The sequence below is a fragment of the Protopterus annectens genome, chromosome 8.part1 (genome assembly GCF_019279795.1).
Source record: "Protopterus annectens isolate FY-2018-M chromosome 8.part1, PAN1.0, whole genome shotgun sequence".
Taxonomy (NCBI): domain Eukaryota; kingdom Metazoa; phylum Chordata; order Ceratodontiformes; family Protopteridae; genus Protopterus; species Protopterus annectens.
In genome coordinates, this window is record NC_056742.1 from 145,850,404 (window position 1) to 145,874,691 (window position 24,288).

Genomic DNA, 24,288 nt, shown 5'->3' on the forward strand with positions numbered 1-24,288 from the left:
TTCTTAACTGTTCAACTTGCAAACATTCTTCAGCATTCAGCTCATAATGCTGGCCACCTTTTTCAGTTAGTTTTTTTCCATTGGTGAATCCCACTTTGAATCTACATCTGTTGGCTGTTAGTTCAGGAAGCTGTTTGGCTAGAGCTGCCGAATCTGAAGCCCTAGTTGGCTGTTGACTGGAATGGATATTCTAATACAACAGCCCTGGGCTCAACAGCATATGCAGTGAGTCACTCCATATATATAGACCACATTCCCCATTAGATTCATGTATCTTTCATCTACTTTTCCTTGACATTTTTCCACCTCCTGATTTTGGTAGGTGCAGTGCTGTAATTTAGGCATATTGGACTTCTATTTGCCTTCATATTGTTTGAGTAGTCCATTTTTTTTATTTGTTCTACCTAATAGTGGTCACATCCCTTTTTTAACTGAACGTTTGGATTTTAACAAGTGTACTCATTACGCTTGGTTTTTAGACACCTGACTGACTCCCAGCAAACACGTCCTGGCCAGAAGGAGAGCTTTCAGCATAGAAGAACCTTTGGCATCCCATTGTACCAGAACTAGCCCCCATATTCAACCCAGAACTGAGATGCCTAATCCTTGAAAAGCTTCAAGGGGCACCCAGTTGGGATACCCTAGTCAAAATAACAGCTAGTCCCAGTGCAGCAGCAGGTTTAGGCAAACATCCTTCTCTTCAGGGGATGCCACAGTGTGGGTTGCACAACTACAAAATTCAGCTCAGAAGATGTAATGTGGATGGTTTAATCGAACAGATCCAGTTCCAACTTCCCATTTGGCCCATACAAAGCGATATTTGGCCTCCCTGTTGTCTGTAGGACACACAGGCATTTTTGAATTGGTTAAAACATCAGACTTAAGGATGGATTCTGGAAGAACAGCTGATGTTAATCGTGTTTCACTGTTGCAGTCATTACTCTTGGGTTATCCTGCTGACAGGCTACCTGCAGTCGGCCTGAATTCCAAAGTCCTGGTCCGGCGTCGGTTGCCCGTCGCCTCTTCCCAGACGTCAGTGCGCCAGGGGTATAAAAGATGCAGCCGACGCCATTTTCTTCAGTCTTTCTTGCCGCGTGGTGCCCGAAGCAAAAGTAGTTCGCAAGTGCCGGTCGGCCGACTCCTGAGATTTTCAAAATCAAATTTCAGATCCGAAGTCTTCATTAAAGCTAAGTACCCCGTTGGAGAAACCTTTTTCTTGCTCCAGACCGATGTCAGAAAAAATTAACAATTGTATTTCTTGTGGGAAGCAAATACCTCATAAGGATTTTCATTCTTACTGTATTCCTTGCCTAGGCCCTGATCACGATGTTGCTAGCTGTCGGTTTTGTGCTAGATTTAACCAACCAACAATTAAGCGTCGGTACGATTTTGCCTTTCATTACTTTGGCCAAAGGTTTATTTATATAATGCCGTCAGAACAGCCGACGACCGGAGTTTATAAAATGTGCAAGGAAAAGAAAAAGGACAGGCATCTGGGGTCCAAAACCGATGACGAGGTCCCCGCTAGGCCAGTCGCCAGTTCTCAGTGAGGCGCTTTCGCAGCCCCTGATGCCCGCTACCTCAGAGCCACAGGCCGCTTCCGACTCCCACGTGGAGCCGACTAGGCCTCTGGATACTCAAGGTATTGGACTCTCGGAAACTATTCCCTCAGATGGGTCCGGAGCCGTTGAGCAGGCATCAGCTTATGAGGGTGTTTTCAGACCTACACAATTACATATCAAGCCAACCTCAGCTTCAAAGACAAAGACTAAAACCGCTCTAAAGACAAAGAAACAAGTACAGCATTCTTCTGGAAAGACTTCCATGCCTAAGAAACAGATGCTTAAAATGGCCGAAGACCTAATTACTTTGATCAGGGATTCCCATCCCCCTCCTGATAAGAGGCCTAGGCAAGAGACAGAATATGACTCTTCTGATCAGGTTTCAATTTCCTCTGATTCCTCTTCTGAACAGGGATACTCTTTTCCTCCCTATGAGGATTCTGATGCTGAAGAATCCATTCCTTCAGCCTCTCCTCTGGAGGATTATTCTTTTGGGGAAACCCTGCATACCATGAGGGAGCATTTTCACTGGGAGAGCCAAGATTACTCAGAATCTAAGAAAAGGCTTAGAGACTTTCTTTTATTACCTCAGCAGAGACCTCTTGCTATTCCACCTGTTCTAGACATTGTAGATGATGTATTTTCAGAGTCCGGCCTGTCTCCTGACTCTTTACCCCCTGCACCTGCTAAGCCAGACAGATATTACAGGGTTCTAGACTCTCATAAATATTTATATAAAAACCCTGCTGCTGACCCAGAGACTGTATCTCATGGTCCCAAAGGGGTCAAGGCTTCCACTGCAAAAAACCCTGTCCCCTCTGATAGGGATTCTAGGGCACTGGACAGATGGGGGAAAAAGTTTACATCTCCGTTGCTTATTTTAAAACTGTCTCGCTATGTTAAACTCATTTAACATAGCGAAACACTAAAAAAAAGCAACGGAGATCTTGCTTTCTCCGTTGCTTTTTTTTTAAAACACTGCCTCGCTATGTTAAATGGGTTTAACATAGCGAGACAGCTTTAAAATAAGCAATGGAGATCTCCGTTGCTTATTTTAAAGCTGTCTCGCTATGTTAAACCCATTTAACATAGCAAGACAGTGTTTTAAAAAACCGAGTTATACTAATGGAAAAAGTCCGGCGACGGACCTTTTTCCATTAGTATAACTCGATTTACAACGGGCACGCTGGCCAATCAGCATGCACGTTTTGGGGGGATCATGGTAAAATATCATTCATTTACCTAATGTTTTTGTAATTTAATTTAATTAGTAAATGTCAAAAAAGATGATGTTCACACTGTGGTGAATTAGGGCATTCTATTAAAAGGTGTGAATGTTGTGTACTAAATGTAACAAAAGATTATTTTTCTTTTGATTGTTTAGCTAACAGTACAGCATTTGTAGAGCAACAGTTAGACAGTAGCACCAATGTCAGTGTTATATTGACTCTTCCTGTGGCGGAACAGTCAGCTACAGAACTTGAAACTAATATTGCACCAGTTGTATCACCATGTTCTGCAGATAAATGAGAGAGGAATGAAAGAGATTACATAAATGTAGAGAAACGTACCCTGTATTTAGAAAGGTTATCATCTCCTGTGTTAATTGAGTAACTCTGTACTACACAATGGCATTATGGTGATAATCTGCATTTCAGAGACATGATTAAATTATCAACACCCCCATGTTTAGAACTCTCCGATCCAACCACCATATTAAAATTATTCATTTTAGAATCCAACTAAAAAAGGCTATGCCTGCCATTGAAATTCTTTCTGAATGTTAACATATTCCTTTTCTTCTAGAAAATGGCCCAAGTTATTTTGAGTTTTATTCTTTTTAAGGCTTCATGTTCCTCAGGTGAGGTTTAATAAGACCTTTGAAATCTTTCACAAGACATCATTCTTCTAGGGTTGGTATGGCTGATTGAAGTCAAGCCTGTAAATTATCGTGCAGCAGATTTTAAGATGCCAATGCTTTGAAGTCACAGCATTCATTTCCTAAATATGTAGTGACTGTGGGGTTGAATGTACTTAAAGGATGCAGGTGGTATCTCCTCTGTGGAGTGTGATGTGAGGTGAAGAGACCCACAGACAAAATAACTTCAGTTTTTGTTTCTTGAGCACATGGTTTTGCACCTTTGGTTATACAGATTTTACATTTGCCTTGTTGTGAGAGTCGTATTTTGTTCTGTTTATCTGCAGACTTGAAATGCTTTGTGAATTCCATTAACTTTGTCTGGTATGTATGTATATGTGGCATCTTCCTATAATGCTGGGCTTCTGCATTCCCCATCACTTTACACAATCCCCAAGGAATTTCACAAAGTAGGAACTAATTTCATAAGCCACCAAAAAAGAGACAGAAAATCATTTCCTCACAATATGATAGTATTAAACATAATTCCAGTTGCATTATTAACTATCGACCTTCCACTAGTTGAAATTCTGTGTCTACTGCTGTGTCCTGCTCACATACTACCCAGTATGGTCACATCACTACCTTTAGGTGGATCACAGTTGCCCGATGAGAAGTTTCATCATTGGTGTATGTCTTTTACTGACAAATCACTCCTACCATTTATAACCAAATAAAGCTGTTAAATTAAGGGAGATTTTTTTGTAGCAAAAATTGCAAAAACAGTAGGAGTTTCAAAAAGAAGAGTTATGTATGTCTGATAGACGGCAGGGAACATAAGTAACCTAAAAAATGTACTAGAAAATGTCTGAAAAAAATCTAAATGTTTTGGTAGCAGAAACTATTTATTTAATATATGACTTTTATGAGTGAGATTTCTTTTCCAGAAAAAAGAGACAGTACAACACATTAAGGCATTTGGATTATGTAGAGCTCCTCATAGTGAGCAAGAGCTGTAGTTTTCATTTGTATTTATTAACTGCTTTAGACACTCTAAATTGGCCATTGGTGTGAGTACTGTGCGCATATGTGTGATATGGAAGAACAGCTACAGCAGGGCAAGCCACCTGGTGGTGTGAACCTTGGCTCTAGGTGGCTAGGCACTGTTAAAGTGATACCCCAACCACATGTGCAAAAATGGTAGAAGTGGGTTGTAGATGGCTGGAGTAGCAAACCACTTTTCATCAAATGCTGAACTTATGATCTCCAACACTTTCTAAATTTTTTCTAAGGGTGTGTATCCTCTGAGTTGATTATATTAATTTAGGGGCGTACGGGCAAAGTCCTCTAAGTGAGATTTAGGATGGCTTGCCCCTGTTTGTGTGTAGAAGAAAAAGTTTCTCTGATCAGCTGTTCAGTTTTAAGTTCATTTATGTGTGATTTGCTTAAAACTTTTTCAAGGTCACAAACTACTAAAGATATGTATAGGAGACTCGGTGCAGACACTGTTGCTGTTTCCCTATCTTTTTTTTTCCATAATTTACCAGTCTGCTGTGCATAGCATTTAAACATACAGTATAAATGTTGCCAGTTTGGCAGAATATGATTTTATGCAGAGCAAGAAGGACCATACAATGACAAAGAAGAGCAGTGCTGAGCATTGTAGCTATGATTGTCTTGAAGCTTTGGAAAACTGTTTAATATGGAGGCTCCCTTTTTTCTCGGGTTACTACATACTTTGTTCAGTACGTTTGAGCATGTTTCTGCAACTAGGCCTTAATTTGGGATGTTAGTTTAGCTTCCATTTAGATAATGTACTGAGTTAATTAAATAATGGAATACCAACTGTAAATGTATCACTGGGGAGCAAGACTATTTCATATAGGATTATATTAACCAGCCAACTGAATCCTACCTAACTAAATTTGCCACTTTAGGGAATAAAGGATTGCTTCCACTCATTCTTGCAATAATCATGGCACTGGCAGTAGTGTTGTTGATGGAAGTACACTTATATTTAGTCTGCATATAACTTAAAGAAAAAAAAAGCATGTTAGCAGTGCAGTGGTGTTCTGGTAACAGAATCTACCTGGCAAGTATTGCTGTGTCTTCTAGCTTTGTCTGGGGTCATGCATTGGAAAACCGTCATTTGCACAGTAACAAATGATTCAAGATGAATCGAATGGGACATTTCTGTGAACTTCAGCGGCATCAAGCTATTCTGTCAAGCCTTTCTATAGGTGATGTAATTAATTAACTGAGCTGTTTCTCCTTTTATTTGATTATGCCGTGGACAATAAGATAATTTGAATCTCTAAAATAACTAAACTAGTTAGAACTGTCAGAGCACCCCACATATTCTCAGCCACGTACAGCACAGTTTCATTCATAAACCAGATGTTTGCTCATCACAAAGTAATATCCTTCAGCACTGCTCCCCTCCCAGTAGCCTGCACACCAGCAGCAAACACCTGCTTACAGTTGTCAAATCTAATAACAGCTCCGGAGAGTCGATAAGCTTTGGAATGAGCTGTCACTTCGCTTGAAACAGCTTGACAAAATAGCACAGTTCTATGCTAACTTCAAACAATTCCAAGCAGAAACATCTCTTTGTCTGTGCATACCTTCAGGATAACTTCACTCAGTACACTGTAACTTTACAATAGCTTATCTTTCACCATAAAATTGTACCCCACCTCTTCTGAAGTGACCTAAAATTTTACTTCATTATTCCCTCCTTTTACCATTTGCTGCTTCTCTTCTTTCTACTAAGCCTCTAACTAAAATCTCTTCTGGACTGCACATTTCTCTCTTTCTTTTAAGAGCTCAAACACCCAAATTTATTTCCTCTTGTTATAGTCTCACTTAAGATCTGCACAAAAATGTGTCTACATTGGACTACACTTCTCTCTAGGTATCCGTAATACCATGCCTTTGTCTAAAGGTATACCGGTGCAGCTGTACTCACTGGAAGTGGTCATGTTTAGTGCTTAAAGCTGTCAGTCTACTATATCAACTAAATTAAATGATTGTAAATACCATGAACTTGAAAGGCCATATCATTGTAAATACCAAACCTATAGTAAAGTGTTATCACTGTGATTTTTTACTATGCTAAAATGATTCTTCATTATGTGATGTCAATGTAATATGTTAAAAATGTCAGATATGTTATGTGGAGCTTTTCTCCCTAGGCCTACACTAAAAAGGGGATTTGCAAAATCCGTTTGGATTCTCCTGGTAAACAAAGGCAAATGAATAATAAATAAATTGAGAGACTCCAGTTCATGTGTTATAAAAATGTGCTGACAACAGCTTGAGGAATATATGTTTATAGATGTGTGTGTGTGTGTGTTTGTATGTGTGTATATATATATATATATATATATATATAAGTCAGACTTTTAGCATTGACAGAAGCAAGCCAATATGCAGGGTCAAATTTTTGGATGACCCCCTTGACCTTGTCGAAAGACATAAACATTACAGTGTGACTAACAGTATCAGGTTGTGCAGAGTGAAGTTTGCACACCACAGGATAAGGGAAAGGGAAGGAATAGAATGGACTTTTTCATTGCTGTCTTGGAATTATATTGCCATGTGAAGGTTCTAGTGCTCTTTAAAGGAAGTTTAAGGTGAAGATTGTGTGGAAAACAAATGACTGACATCTGGTCATGCACATTTTAGCAGTGTGGTAGATACAGTTAGCAGCTTAGAGGCAAAGTATGTTTATTGCTTCAGGTGTTGTAGAGGCTCCTGTGGAGTGCAGAACAATATCTGTTGCTTAAGATTACGCAGTATTCAAGGTAGATGGGTGACATACTGGAGATCAGCTTAGTGTCACTGTGAAGAGAGTTTAACAATAAGTAACATACTATATATAAGAAGAGTCAAGAACAATTATTTTTTGCTAAAATGATGTAATATTCAAGGTAGTAGTGTAATATTCAAGGTAGTGGTATGACATACTTCATATCAACAGTCTGAAGTGCAATTACAGATGTGCAGATAGTGTCACTGGTAAACTAACACTTTTAAAACATTCCTTCCTCTCCAAGTTGCAGAAGTCTGAAGTAGCAGGCATCAGTGAGTACGGGGAGGCTAGAGCCCCTTTGCAGTAGATATTTTTGAAATACTATAAGATGTTTCCATGTTCTGTGATTGGCTGACACATTGAACTTTTGTGCTTGCCCTTTTTAGTGCTGATCACAGCTAGTTCAGGTTTGTCATAGAGCCAGTTGCATAATGATAATGAAGCCTGTACTTCAGATTTAGAAAATTATCTTTATGTTGGAGAAGACAAGTCTGAGCAGAAATGGAACATATGCCAGGAATATTAGATGACAAACAGGCTTTAAAAATCTCTTAGGATGATAGATAGCTCATCTGGTATGCGTGTGTATATGTGCTTTTACGCATATATATGTATAATCAGGTAACATAACCTTGTACTGAGGAATGCAGTTTTCCAGTCTTAAGGGTAGTGCATACCTTCCTTAGCAAAACAAAAAAAGAAAGGAGAACTAGTTGTACAGGAACAAATACTCTTGATGTTGGCATATAAATTATTAAAGTAAACAGTTGTCAAAACGTCTTAGTTAAGATCATTGTCAAAAATCACTCTTTTTTTCTAAAATAAGGAAACAGGATTCAAGCTGGCTAACTGGATGGGAAATGGAAAATACACTCCTGGGATTCCATCTGTGTCCCTGCTGGACAGGGGCTTTGGGTGCTGATTTGTCTAAATCTAGGCTAACTCTTAGCTTGGCTTATAAGGACCTCTGGGCCAATAGCTTAGTAACTTCCTATGGTTCAAATCAGGGTTTACTGAGTTAAAACAAGAGATGAACGCTTTCACTCTTGTTAGAACATCATCAGATTTAAGTTATACATAGCAGTAACAAGCAATATGTACTTTTCTGTTTTCTGATAAAAAGCCGTGTAAATTACAACAATGAATTTAATCCAGGAGCACTTAGTGATTTGCTGATATTTCTATGTACATCGCAGCACTGATGAATGTACTGCAATGCATTTTTCTGCTTGCCTTTCTTTATTTTTTTGGGCTACTTTTTAACAAAAAGCTCCACAAACTTTTATTAAACTATGGCCCCCAAAATTTCCCTTCTCCATTTGTGACATTACTGGAAGGTAATGTGAGCTGCGTCTTTGGGCACCTTCACACATTTGCATTGGTGCATGCATTAAAGTCTATGGATGGGTGCATTTCCTGTGCCTACATCATTGAGGTTAAGGTTTCTTGTTTTTCCCCAGCAATGTCCATGAAATGAAACCGCATGTTTTAAAATTAATTTTATATATAAAAGAAAATGTTTCCTGATGGGGAAAGTGCTGCTTGTGAATTTATGCAGTGCATGCTCTAGTGCTAAAGTACATTTTAGGACATTGCCAAATCACATTAAACAGATCACATGTAATGACCATGACTGTAACAGTGGTACATACATAGTTTGCATCTTTATTGTGATTGGTGCTTTTTAATCCTTATCTAAGTAAGTACAAGGTCATTATGTAGTCACACACGCACTCAGTCACACACACTTTTTATATCTTTATGGTAGTAAGTGGAAGATTAAAGTTGAAGATATTGTGGTTTAGTGAGAAAATAACTAACTCAGTTTTTCTGCACTTGTTTGATTGTAAAGTGTGTCAGTTTAATGCCATCAGTTTCTGTTCTGCAGTTATGAATTCCCAGATCACTTTTTATGTAGGATGTCATTGTTAGTGTAATTTGTGTTTGTGCACTGATTTAGTGTGTTTGGATTTTTTTTCCTTTGAAGTTGTGAAGCAGAGGAGTTAATTGATATAGGTGTAAGGATATATGGAGGCCTTGTTCTTCCAGATGACACTTCCCCTGCAGAAGACACATTTTTGTTGATTTTAGAACTGAAGTTTCAAAGAGTTTTTTTTTTTTTAGTTGATGCATCGAGTTTCGTCTTACTGAAATATAAGTCTGCATCCGTGCTTTGAGTAGTAGGTAGTTGTAGAAGATGGTGGAGAAGTTAAGCATAACAGAGAAACAATATTGACCTGCAGAAAATTCCTAGGAAGCTGTGGAGTAAAGACATTGCTGTTTGCTAACATCTGTTATGACAAATGAAACTCAGCTGAAGTTGATTTTTTAGCAGAGAAAACAACTTTATCCTCCTTATTTTGGTTTTCTTCTTATTACCTTTAACTTTTATTAAAAAAAATCTGTAGAGTCACAATTAATTAGAGAATTAAAACTGATGCACTGAATATTGATGGACTGCTTTTCAGTAAACTTTCATTTTTTAAGCTGCTGTGTGAAAAGTCCACCCACTCCACATGATATTTCCATATAATGTAGGTCCATGTTTGCAGTATTTTTTCAAGATATAGGCAGGATTGAAACTGATCTTGGAGGCATGGATTCCACCCTTGTCACTTATGACCTGAGATCAGTTAGCAGCCTAGACTGGAGACTGACTTGTAGTTAGGGCTGTAGTGGGAGGGAAAAAAGAGCAAGGTGACCCACTGTCCCAGTTTTTCCAGGACAGTCCCAGTTTGGAAGTCTCTGTCCCAGAATCCCGAACACTGTCTGTGGGACACAGAAATGTCCCAGTTTAGACCGCTCAGTCTGAATGGTCACCTGGCTTCCCGGGGCAGCCAGTCCCCCTGCTTTCCCATCCTGAGCAGCTCTGGGGACTTTGAGATTTTTCAAGGACATCATTGGTTATGGGTGAAGTTGGATGCCTTCGCCCTGGCAGGAGCTCTCCAGGCCCCTCTGCCATCTGCCCTGCTGCTTCCTGAGTGACTTCCATCATGGGGAGCTCTGCCTGACCCTGCTCACCCAGGCAGGAGCTCTACAGGCCCCCCCACTGTCTACCATTCGCTCCCTTAAGGACATCTGTCATAGGGAGGCTGTGCCTGACCCCGCTCACCCAGGCAGGAGCTCTCCATGCCCTGCTGCTGTCCACCTCAGTACTCCCTTAAGGACTTCCATTGTGGGGCGCTCTGCCTGACCCACCTTCACCTAGGCAGGAGCTCGCCCAGCCCTGCCACTGTCTGCCTCTCTCCCACTTCCAGACTTCCGGCCCAGAGGGGGCATGGTCCATACCCCCCCTCATCCAGGTGGGAGGTGTTCTGTCCCAGTCACTTTCCACCTCTCTCTCCATCCAGACTTCCATTGGGATGGACCCCTCCAGGCTTCCACATCTACCCTGGTGGGAGAGCTCTTTTCCAGGATTACATATCTCCTGACTGCTGCCAGATCATGCAGTGCCACACATGTTCTTGAAGCCTCTCATGGGATCTTCCTAGCCTCATGGAACTCTGCTGGGTTCAGACAGTCCTTCATCCAGACTTCCGTGACACTGGTTCTCCCCTTTGCCTTGGACCTAGAGCTTTCAAACTTGCCAGGGAGATGGCCCTGGGTCCCCCTTCTCTGCGTTTTTTGTGGCACGCATCATTCTCTCTTCCCCATGGTTCCATGTGCTGATGAATATGCATCACTTTGAGCCTCCTGGCATGTGGGCTCTTGCCTCCTGAGTGGTGCTGTTTACAGAGTGGCATCTCCACAGTACTAATTGAAGGACGGGAGGTCAACCTGCCGGCCCCAGTGGAAGATGACATATCAGCCCTATCTCAACAAGCATGGGGGCTGGGAAATGGGATTGCAGACCTGGCTTCCCAGAGTGGCCCTCAAGTGTCCCAAATTAGGTCCTGTAACAAAATGGTCACCTTGGAAAAGAGCAGAGTTTCTGGTGCTTTCCTTCTTTCAGTGGGAGTGTGTGGACATATGTGCCATTGCACGTGCCATTCTAGTTGTGGTCACGAGGTGATGCAGTGTAATGGTGTTAAGAAAAAAGCAACAGAAGCTGTGGGCATTTCCACTAGCAGAATAGCATTCATGCCATGATGGTTGTGTGTAAACCTGCATTAACGTGCTATTAGAACTGGAGTGGGCAGTGAGAAAGTAAGCCAGCACTTAATAACTGCCCTGGCCCAATTTTATGAGCAATCCCATGTTCAAGCATCCAGACTCTTGGTGTGGTAACGAGAACATAAGAGTGTGGATATGTCTTGCAGGTATGAAGATGAATGCTTGGTAATCTGAAAGCTGGCAGGGTTGGAACAGGGCAATGGATTGTTGTATATTATATTATTTTATTTTATAGACTGTGTATGAGTCTTTCATTCATGTTATGCAATTTGTACAAAATAAATTACATTTTATTTTGGTGATGTGCATGGAATCAAAAGACTGCAGCCCTGATTTACACAACAGTTCTAGTTTTCATAATAGTGCTACTTAAATGTTGGTTGTCTCTGTAGATGTCTGCACACCATTTCCTAACCATACACCTTGAAAAAAGGTGTTAAATGTATTCTTGTGCTGTACCTACCTCAGACTTTGTGTAATGTGTGTGCTGTGGACCATAAAATATTAACAACTTTCATTAGACATAAAGGTTGAAGAAATGGAACATGTTCGGTTCGCCCATTTAATATCACTAATATGCTTTGCACATTGAGTTACTGAGTTGTAAGTTGCAGAAAGTGTACCTCTAGGACTAAGAAATTTTACCTCTACCATTAGAAAAGTCATGTGTCTGAATTTTTTAAACCTTTATGTATTCTTGGTCTGTGTAATGAGCTCTAACTGCATATTGATAAGTTGATGTATACCTTTTAATTATAATTAGTTTTAATTTATTTTTTTTCTTTTGCATTTCATGCAGTAGAGACAATTCACCAAGCCTGAAAGAAATTCGTAATGGTTGCCAACAGCAGTGTGATAGAAAGCCAAACCTACCACTTCGGCTTCTGCACACAAGTCCAGACCTGATGTCTCAAGAGACCCCATCAGTGGAGCCAAGGATCATTTCTCTTATAGTCAACTCTAGTGAGATTCATGTAGAAGTTGAACGCAACAATTCAGCCAATCAGAAACTGAAAGCAACCACTGGCAATGATAGTGAACCTAATCTGATTGACTGTCTATTGGTCAGCCCCACATGCAGCACTATGAACATTGAACTGAGCCCCCAAGCTGAAAGGGTGTTGGGCTGCTTTGTGGAAATTCTCAAAATGCTGTAAGTATTCTGAAGCTAAACACTGGTAAGTGTGGTAAATGCAGACGTGTGGAGCTTTAACTTTGCCAGTGCTTTACTTGATAATTCAAGTTTTTCATTTTCTTCACTCAGGTAAGCTTACTGTAAAGGTGCTTACCTGTTTTTAGTCAACAGCTTGAAAAATGTCAGACTGTGAACACTTGTAGGGCAGCAATAGAGAATATGATGTATAGTTATGCTGGGTGACCATGCAGTGGAAGTATGTGCAAGCCGTAAAAATTAAAAGTCTGGACAGATATGAATTTTACATGATGCACACCATACCTCTCAACCTGAAAACATAAAAAATCTGGACAAAAGCCCATAAAAAATAGGTACAACTGGCCAAAAATCTGTGCACTGATTAACATAAAATTTACATACATAATTATGTAACCCCACCTACTCCAGTGGAATTGTAGGATACCAACATTCAAATGCAAACTGAAAAACAGACAAAATATTAAACCTAAAATATAATCAGAGCAAATACTGTTTTATTTCTCTTAACATTTGAAATTGTCTTGTATAAAACTTGAACTTGTGTAAAACAAAATTGCATTTTTTTTGAAAAATAATAAAATGAACTGCATATGCTAGCTTCCTATACCATTCTGAGTCTCTACTGATGGCAGATTATAAAGAGGACAGTTTAAGTAAAACTATTAGGCTTTGTTACTTAAAAAACATTATAAACCTATTACAAAATCATGCAGTATTTCATAGTGTTCTGTATCTGTGTACTGCTGTAGTTTCAACTTCAGAGAGTTCAGAATAGTGAAGATCAGAGTTTATGGTCTTGTGAATGATTCATAAGTAAAGGTGCACTTCTGCAACACAGTTTAGTTTTAAATGTAGATGCTGAACAATGATGAAGACATTATAACCAAATCACATTGTGAAGCAACTGTTATGCATATATGCTACATTCCATGCTGATATGATGTACTGCAAAGGAATCTTACACAGAGTATTGAGTAAATTATTACAGTCATAATATTGTAATCTGCGCTATAACTGTAGAAAAATGTTGATGGAGAGTAGGAATAAAAGCAGGGCAGTCACTGGCTTTATGAGTAATACGTGTGGAGATAAGCTGTATGCAATCTAAGCAGTGAGGCAGTTCAGACCAATTCAATGCCTTAAGGGTAATGCAGTAGTGGATATGGTATTGTTTGTTGCTGTCAGATTTTACAACCTCATTATAGCTTGCCTCCATCTTATTTTTAACTAGATATCCATCTTAACAGGAAAGAATTTATGTTAAGACCATCAACATAGAAACAATTTCATCTGGTTGTATGTTTTATATGTACGTGCAAAGCATATATATATATATATATATATATGTGTGTGTGTGTGTGTGTATGCATATATACATATATATATATATATATATATATATATATATATATATATATATATATATATTTATGCATATTATTGTGATGGGCTATATACCTTTCTCCTGTGATGGATCGAGCAGTTGTGTTTTTGGACTGTAATAGTTGTTTTACTGCTCGATCCTTATCTGCCTACTGGTTATTTTTTTGTTCATAGTTTTATTTAACTGCAGATTGGAACCAACCAGCTGCATAATAAATGCTAAATTGAAACACTGCAGAAAAGAAGAAAACTTCACTACTTCTGTCTTATCGTATTCCCAGAATGCCATATGTGCATGTATTATTGAATCCACCTTGTACAACTCACTTCTCCGCAATACCTGTGGAGGGACAGATATAATGTAAAAGGAGCTGTGGTCTGGTATCGCTTGTCTGTTTCTAGTGCCTTAGTCCAGTTCATGTGGAAGCTGCCATTTAATGGTAGATTTGGTCATTTGTGCATAAACTATTGCATTTTGTGTTAATCGCTGTCTGGTAGATGCATAACAAGGTTTATTGTTTGAAAATGTTGGTTTTCAGTTAGTTGGAAAATATTAGATGCATATATAGCATTGCATGTAGACAGTGCCTACAATGTTTTAAGGTTTTCATCTATTTATTTTCCTGGAAGAGTTGGTGTACAACGGTAGTGTAGTTATGGAAATGGGTTGACTTGTGTACGCAGTCGTGAACATTTAAAGCATACAGTAGCTACGTGTGGGAAAGGGGGCTTTGGTTTCACTTGTTTTTAGTTTGTCATCCTTTGTTGTATTTACAGCCATGCACAATTGCTCATTCTTATCTGTCATCACATGTTAAATGTACCTTGTTACCAGGAAATGTTCTAAATGGCACCGTGTAGACATATTCATTATCACGTGAAGCCATGTTCTGTGGGATGTTACTAACATTTTCAAAAGTTCAGGAAAACAAAGCTGAAAACACAGTCTATTAAGTACTAAGCATGAGACCAAAACAGTCATAACCAAAAAAAAAAATCAAAGATGCATTGCTGATCTCATCACTACAGGTGTAAATGACCCTCCCTTACCACAGGATCAGGATCATATTCAGTCCAAAAACATACAAAAATAATTTTAAATGTGAACAAACATGGGTTTCTTTTCTTCCTAAAGAACATTAAGAACCTTGGAGTCGGTGATGAGCAGGATTAATTTATGCTGATTGCTAGCATGATTTTTAAGTAAAAATTAAAAAAATCGGGAATCAAAGGGGCCACTTGGGAATTCATGGCACCCTATTATTTTGCCTTCATAACCGATAAATAGTGAGGAATTCGGATGATGCACACACTTTTAAGACAGTGTGCTGAAAGCACGTGTTGGCAAAGTATACAGAGTAGAACAGTGCTACGTTTGTTGCTAATTTTAGACTATGTATTGTGACACAGGATTTGAAGTCACTTTAATAAATCTTAGTGACAAATGTTATGCAGTGGGAACATATGAGTACTGATTTTGTTTCTCGATTAATTTTGCTGATTAATAACTGAGTGGGTAAGCCAGTCCAAAGAACTCTGCTGCTGTATCCTGAGCCAGAGGCAAACAACAGTGAAGACATTGTTGTTGGATAAAATATATGCAAACATAGTAAGTATCTGAAACATATTGTCACTACGACAAATCACAGTGCCACAGAAAATGATAATTGTATTTAATGCAGGAAGTCGGAATTCATTTGCCATGCATTTGTCAGACATTAGTAGCTCAAGGAAGGCTGTAACCTTCAGCCAAATCATCTACAGAGGAGAGGAGCTGGATGTCTAAGCTTGGGAGCTTTAGTAGCTTTATCTCTGATATCCATGTTATTGTTGAAAATGTGCGAAGTTAATAGAAGTGTTAAAAAAGCATGTGCAGTATTGTCTGTTAAACCAATAAGGTTAATACATTATTTAAAATTAGCTAAGGAGTCTACAAAATGTTGGAAAGCTAATAATTGTTTATGCAATAGCACAGTCTGGATTTTTAGCAGTTTTAGTGGGTGGGGGTCTTGTTTTTCCTTAAACTGTTGCATATAGTAACAGCCACAAAGTTGCCCAATGTCTTGGCTTTAAAGAGAGATATTTTTTATAATAATCCTCACATTAGGGTGTAAAACATTCTAGTTAGCAGGAGCAGTTTTAAAAAAGGTGTAATATTCACTAACAGCTAGTCTATTAAAAGGTCTAATATATGAGGGGTTATTGATTGGGGGACCTAAGACCATACAGACTACTGCTGTATTTCTTCTGTTTCCGAAAAAGAAACATCAAAGAAAGAGAGCCAACCAGTACTGAACCAGGATGTAGAAAATCAGGGATAATTTTAAGGACTGCGTTTCACTTAAACTTTGATTGTTAAAAAACTTGTTTTAATGTAAACAGTCTTCTTTAATTGTGTATTCATTAACTGTAAGTACATTTGCTTTTCAGATCTAGTTTTACTATTGACAGATTCTGCAGTGTCTTAAGATTAACTTACAATAACATGCTAATATCAGATGTGGGAGTGTGGTTGACCACACATTAATACCATAAATAAGAGTGATGTTGCTTGTAGAAAGATATTACAGCAACATTAATGAGCCGTAAATGTTTTGTATATCATATGTGCAAGTATTATTGCATTTCTTTTATATGCTAGTGTGCTTTTAATCAATAAGATTATTGAGATAATTGGAATGTGATGGCTTGGCCATTGTTGTCCATTTTTTCCTATTTTTATTGGCACTTGAAACTCAGTGGTGTATGAAATATTTCCACTTTAGTTTATGATTTTACAGAGAGATATAACCGCAGCATGGAGATGCAGTAAAACGGTTTGATAAGTGATAACGAGTTAATGTAGAACTCTGTGGAAAAGAAGGACGATCCTTTATTAATTTATGTCTTCCCATTACTTCCTTATTTTTATGCAGTAGTCTCTTTAAGCGGAATTGTTTCTTGACCCAGAATTTTCTCTACAGTATAAATGTCTTCCCAGATTTTTGGCTGAGATGACATTAGTTATTGACATGGAGTGAGAGAGGAAGCATTTCTTCATTAGCAATGGGAGTCGACTACATGTTGCTCTTTATAAGGTCCCTCTTCTCCAGACCTTTATAGTAGGATTCTTAAAACAAAATTTCCCGACGGTGTTTAAACTGCCTTTTTTTCCTCTTGAGACCACATTAGGGTTATACTGTGTGATAGAGATACTACATTACAGAGTTTTAAAATACATCAGATCTCAGGCAGATTTCTGTTAAAATTCTGAAAAAAAAATAGTAGACATAGATCTTGAAGAAATCAAGCCTTCATCTCAAACTTTTGCCTTACATTCATTTTCTTTAAAGTGTATTGGTCATGTTAAATTTACTTCAAATTCATACAGAAAGTGCCGAATCACATTTCCTCCCCATTAGTGAAGTTTGTCACCACAGATTGTGTTGAAAAAAAAAATTAAATAGCCCTACACCAGCCTGGCAATGTGAGGGAAAAATGTAAGCTTTTTAACTTTGGTGACTTCAAAGAGAATTCCTGAAATGTATCTGTAGGCTTTAAGAGGTGCACCAACATGCTTGTTCAGTACTGCATCCATTAAAGTCTAAGGACTTAATTCATGGTATCCCTAAGGTGATGTGAGAGAGGGGTGCACTAAATGTATTTGGGCTATGATTTAATAAAAATTTTCCAAAGTATTTTATTAATAAAAGCCCAAATAAATTAGGAAGGAGAATGATAAAAGTGCATTAATGCACTTAACCCATTAGATATTATAATGCAGACACACTTATACACTTTAACAGAGCTTCACAGCACTTAATTTTTTTGATAGACTTTGTTATAAGTTCTAATTCCCACTGCCTTTTTTGGTAGCCAAGCTATTCATTTTGTAGTATGTTTCTCTGCCTTGGAGTGTTTTATGTCTTTTGACTCAATGCTACCCACAACCTATATTTCATTTAAGTATTTTCAGTAGCGGCTCATGGCATTGGACTGCAGCCCCCCTCAGCTAAAAGTAAAGAAAAACTAAAAAAAATATTTATTGGAAAAAAAAAGTACTGGCTGGCTTCACTGGCTTGAACAGGCTACCTGTTGCATGCGAGTTTGACTGATTCACTAACTGCTGGAACTCAAATTGTGCATACATGCTCGGTGAGTTCTGGGTTTAAAAAAAAAACATAGTTTTCAAACTTTTCTCTCAATCCGGACTTCAGTTAAGCATGTCCGGATTAATAAATACACTTTTTGTATGCACATGCCCACGAGTCCATGCGTTTTTTAACCGCAGTGAATGGAAGGGGCTCGGACTGCCACGTCCGCTGTCACGTATGTGATGTGGACATGGCTGGATGGGTACTGATTGGTTCTCGGCTCTCACTCTCTTCCCACGCTTTGCGTGGTGGGGAAAAGAGAGCGAGCCAAGCAGCAGCAGCAGAGCAGTATACATTTTTGTTTTGGTGGCCTGGAGGCTGGAGTTCCTTAGTTAGAGGTGTCTCTGAGGACAGTGGCAGCAGAGCAGTGCACCTTGACCTGGCTGGTGGTGTAGAAGAAAGAAGAAGCACTTCGAAGAACCGATGGAGGAAAGGAACTGAAATAGCAGGTTAGTGAAGGGGGAATGTAGCATAACTTGTAGAATAAGATTTATTTATTGTTTGGCTTTATTAATTCTTCGTTGTTGCTGTAAAGTATTTGGTAAATAACAGGTTAGTGAAGGTGAAGGGGGATAGAAAAAAGTTGTAACTTGTAGAATAAGATTTTTTTCTTTTTTTGGTTGGCTTTATTAATTCTTAATACTAGTTGTACTTGCACTTGGTAAATAGCAGGTCGGTGAAGGGGGTTACAGAAAAAAGTAACTTGTAGAATAAGATTTTGTTTTTTAATTGTTGGCTTTAATAATTCTTAGTAGTTATACTTGGCAAATAGCAGGTTAGTGCAGGTGAAGGGGGATTCAAAAAAAAAGTTGTAGAATGTTTTTTTTTTTTTTTTATTGTTGGCTTTGTTGGAATAATTATTAGTTGTGCTTGGTAAATAGCAGGTTAGTGAAGGTGAAGGGGGATACAAAAAAGTAACTTGTAGAATAAGATTTTTTTTTTTTATTGTTGGCTTTATTAATTCTTAGTTGTACTTGGTAAGTAATAGTGAAGGTGAAGGGGGATACAAAAAAAGTTGTAGAATAAGATTTTTTTTATTGTTGGCTTTGTTGCAATAATATAATTCTTAGTTGTACTTGGTGGCTTGCTTACACTGTTATAGAAATTAATAGATTAAAACTGTCTTGAGTCTTAAGATGGCAAAGCAAAGTTCTGAATTAGCAATGTTCAGACCTCTCTCTCTCTGTGTGTGTGTGTAAATATTGGTCCCCAGCTGTATTGCCTGGCTATTTTATATTTTTGCATTACATTTTTGGTCCGTTTTTCACAAAACTGTGGTTTTCTGGCAAATTAGTGGCAAATCATTAAAGATTGAAATTAGAAAATAATGACGGACATTTGAGTTTCAGATTTCATACCCTTCAGAAAATTCATTCTAATACGAGACCTACTATTTTATTATATTTCTATGTTTGTAAGAGCAGTATTTAAAAATTGTCCTTATTTTTGGGCCTTTGTCCCACTTATGTGTATGGCTTTGTCCAGATTTCTTGCTCTGAGGTTGAGAGGTATGACAAATGTATCCGGGCCATCACCGTCGGCCAGAGACATTTCAAATTGTGACATACTTGTTGCACCCCACTCCCCCATGTAGTGACTCTGGATGTGTTCAAGCAAGGCAAGGAGCAGTTATGCACTGTAAGTTTTCAGAGTATCCCCCCCCCTCCAAGGTAGACACAAGTACTACAGTGGCTTTTCATCTGTCCTTGATTATGCAGAATGTTCTGGTTTTCTTTCATATTTTTATACTGTTGATTTATGCTTATTATTCAGAGTATGCATGTGTTGCACTGCCTGTTGCTCTGTGTTTAAGTAGCAATGCTTTAATGACCATCAGGTAAGCTTGTCTTGAGATTGTAAGATGCAAGTAAGCTTTAATAAGCATACTGTTAAAGAATTACCAACACTGAAAGCCTTTTTCTTGTTGCCATGCAGAGAATATTTACATAAATAGATTGCGTGTAAGCCTTGGGTATTGAAATGCATATGACAGTATTTGTAATAAAGGACAGGATTACAGTATTTTCAGAAGCTCATCACATTTGTTGGAGACTTGCAGTAATCTTTGCAAGCTTTACCCATAAACTAAACAGAATGCCAAGCTATCATGTGTGGTCCATAACCTGTGCAGTAATCCTTTAAGCAATTTATCTTAAGCTTGTTTCTTGTTCATTTTTTTTACTTTGATAATGTTTTCCCCCTGAGACAAGTAGATAGTTTTTGTCAGGCAGCGGGTCTTTTTTGGATAAGAAACATTTTTGCAAGTGGGGGTATCATAGAGATTGCTACTTTCAGCATGTTACTTGTTACTTTTATAAAGCTGAATATAAATTATAATTAGAACTGCAGTGCAAGGAGTGGTGGTTTGATTTGAGTGCTGCTTGTTTTTTTTTTATACTTGATTTTGACTGACATTCCAGTAATGCATTTAAAAATTAATTTATTTTTTCATGCCTCAGAACCTTTTTGTTTCCATCTAGATATTAAGTAAGCTGTCATGTAGCCAATGCATTGAAATATTTTTTTTCTTCTACACTTGATTTTGTCTTGATTAGACTCTCATAACGACGGTTTGGCACCCAAGGCAGCGTATTTAATTACATTTCCAGTTTTTGTGGTTTTGAGCATAACTTTGCCACTTTCTAGTCGGCCACACTCCTTCCCATTTGCCCCACCCATTCAGTTGTCTCCTGCAGCCCCCCTTTGATTTGAAGTCACCAGCCGCCACTGGGTATTTATTTTACTTCTGGTACTTTGGGATCATATTTAATTATCTGTCCAATTAAAACAAAATCTTGTGAAGTCACACTGCTGGTGTTGCTATGGAAAACCACCTTCATATTACTGCCATGTTTTTTATAACAGTCTCAGTGGTCTAAATGCTTGTACAAATGTAACTGTTTTAGGAAGCCTCATTTTCCTATCCAGAATTTATAGAAATTGCTTTAATGACCATTTTAGAAGATTGTTGGAGTAAGAGGATATTTTTATTTGTTTTATGTGGAACATGACTTTTGTTAAATTTAAACATGCAGTTTTCTTGTAAGAGGCAGAGTTCTCCTTCCCTCTTAATTTTCAAGGGCATGATAGAGACAATTGTGAATAGCTAGAAGGGTATGTTAAGAAATATTAGTTTTTGGTGTTTTTTTGGAATTAATTGCAGGCACTTTAGCAGCATTTTGCAAGTGTAGCCAGGGAAAGGAATATGTATTCTATGCTACCTGAGGTTGAGACCCCTGATACTGCTTCTTGACCCCCTTTGCATAACAAATGTCAGGCTTTGAGATAACATTTTTACACATTTTTGTGTAGTAACAAAAGTTTTTCAGAGTTTGGAAAGTTACTACTCAAGCAACTGTTTTAAATCCCTACCATGAATCTGATGTAGCTGCTGTAAAATGTAGTAAAAAAGAAAAAAAAAACTGTTTAATGCTTCTAACCCTCCTTTTAACAATCTTACAGAACTAGAGGTAATGGACTGTATAATCGAAAATATATTTGCTTATTCAGTCCATTCCTTCTAGTTCTGAAGCAGTTAATTCCTTCTAGTTCTGAAGCAGCTAAAGCTTTGTATTTCTTAGGTTGTACTACTACACTGGTAACTAGTTTTTTTTTTCTGTGACTCCTGATTCCTTTCTAGAGTCTGACAGTTCTATGGCGTTATCTACTGCATCTAAAGTGTCTTTAAATGTGGTTGTCTCATTGTTTACTTTTACGTCTGTCTTTGTGGCTGTTAAGATTATAAGACAGCTTTGGCTTAAAGACAAGCTTTACTGAGAATGTATTTGCAGAAATCTAACAAGGAAGATATTGGGTGTACAGGTTCATAGGATGATACTAGGCTATTGGCCCGGAGGCCCTTATAAGCCTAGCCAAGAATTTTGCCTATGTTCCCTCAAAGTCAGCACCTGTTTCCCCTGTCCAGCAGGGACACAGGTGGATCCCAGGGGTATATTTTCTGTTTCATATCCAATCATCCAGGTTCCTCTTAAAGAGGGCTAGAGAGGTACTCTGCTTGACATGGAGAGGGAGTCTATTCCACAGACGGGGGAGTCTTTGGGACACAAATCTATCCCATCAACAAGTTCTGTTAATGTCACAGACCAGGTTAAGGCCTTGCATGCAGATTGCACAAGTGGAGTTTGTCTTGCGGATATGCAGCAACTCCATCAAGTCTGGGTCTGAAATGGTCTTGTATGCCAGACAAAGGTCACATCTGAGCAGTCTGTATGAGACTGAGTAGAGGGACAGGGCTTTTAACGTATCTGTATGGGATAGGTGTTTGAGACCCTGGATTTTCTTGGTCAGGAACCTCTGTGGTCTCTCCAATTGCTGCATGTGCTTGGCAAGGTATATGCCGAAGGGGGCATTGTACTCGATAATAGATCTAATAAGGGAGGAGGACAGGGATGTTATGATCTCCTTGTTCCTGGATAAAATACCCTTATTTATGAGGTGGGCCATGTAGAAAGCTTCTGTACAACGGAGGCAATGTGGTGGTCAAAGGTCAGGTTGCTATCAACCTGGGTGCCCAAGTTCCTCACGACTGATTGCATGCTTAGCACGTTGTTATTAAAGTTGGTTCAAAAGCACACCGTTATGGAGTTCACTGGGAATCTTGTACCAGGCCTGCTGTCACGGAAGTCTGATGCTGGCTGGTGTACAGTTGAATACTGGTTCCCACCCCCACCCCAATGCAAGCTGCCTGTCATTCATATGACTAAATGCTGTAATTAAATCAAAAGGTGCTTCAAGAAAGTATTAGTTTAAGGGTGTGCATACTTATGCAACCAGCTTATTGTACGTTTTTTATTTTTTATATTTTTTCCCCTAACAGATTTGTTTGTTTTTCGATTGAATTGTGCAGGTTATAGGTCACATTACAGGTGGGAAAGGTTTTGAAATAATTTATTGTGGTCTCATTTTTTATATCACAAAAACCTGGCATTTTAACAGGGGTGTGTACACATTTTATATCCACTGTATGTTCCAAGTTAACGATTTCTTCCCTATCACAATACTTCTAACATTTGCCATGTATAACAAGTATCTTATATGTTTGTTTATATAACTAATCTTGCCTCTGTGACCCAGGCTGTGGCTAAAAGGGATCTTTTGGGCCAATCGTCCTACCTGACTAACAAATGTTAAACAAAAATAAAAATGTGAAGTGTACCACATCCATTTGGAGTTTGGAAACCACCACAAAGAAACTTTATTTTCTTGACCACAGCTTGGTAAGTTGGCTATCTTTAGGAGGTCATTATAGCATATGGGGTATATAGTATTAAATGCTGATAGCTAGCTGTAAGAAATTTGCATGTCGTGTTGTACATTGCCTAGCTGTAAGATGTACATATGTTGCAGAGGTTCACGCTACACTTTTGGAAGCTAGAACCTCATTCCCCATGTCTTATGTTTACAAACATTCAGGCAGACTTTCAGGTGATTTGATAGTAGTGTTCATTCTCTGTATTCTGCAGTACTATTGAAAACCCCAGCCCTCCCGTGATCACTGACACATATTTTGGGACATCTGTTGTCAGCTGGGGTGCCTTCTGTGCGGAGTCTGCATGTCCTCCTTGTGTTCGCATGGGTTTCCTAGGGGTGCTTCTTTTTCCTCCCGCATTCTGAAACATGCAGTAGGTGCATTGAGCACACAAAATTGGCCGTAGGCATGTGTGTGTGTGTGTGCCTGTGCGTGTGGTGTGGAGGAAATACCATGGCAGGGCTAGGCACCAGTTGGTGTAAACCTTGGCTCTAGATGATTTACTGATGAAGTGACACCCCAAGCCCATGTGCAAAAAATGAGAAAAAATGGTTGTGGATGGATTGATGCTATATTTTTAGCTCAACAAAATTTTTTAGGCTGTATGAGTACACTACTAGGTTGAGCTTAGACCTATGCCATTTGACTCCTTGGACTTCAGGGCTTTCATCACTTTTGTTAGAAATGATGAACATCATTAATTTCTATGAGTATTTATTTTTATTTTATTTTATATTTCATTTGTTAACCGGGAAGGTCCAACTGGACACAGGTCCTTCAGCAGAGGCCCAGGGAGAAAAGCTCCGGAAAAAGGACAAACACAAGTACAAATTAGAAATACATAAACATGTAAGAAGTAGCAAATGTTTCATCAATATGTATGGGAGAAGCAAACAATGCAAGTTACAGACTTAACAGAAGTTAACAAAACTGTAGCTGGTAATTCTACATCAACCATGGTAAAATACAATTTAGTGATACA

At 38.6% G+C, this 24,288-nt stretch overlaps 1 protein-coding gene across 1 annotated transcript in view; it reads left to right on the top strand.

The window, feature by feature from the left end:
• Window positions 1-24,288, top strand: part of LOC122810253 (c-Maf inducing protein) — a gene marked incomplete in the record, with an annotated part of 1,337,359 nt that overhangs the window by 797,054 nt on the left and 516,017 nt on the right. Inside the window, 1 exon segment of the mRNA XM_044081790.1 lies at window positions 12,147-12,500. Coding sequence (XP_043937725.1) covers window positions 12,147-12,500 — 354 coding nt within the window.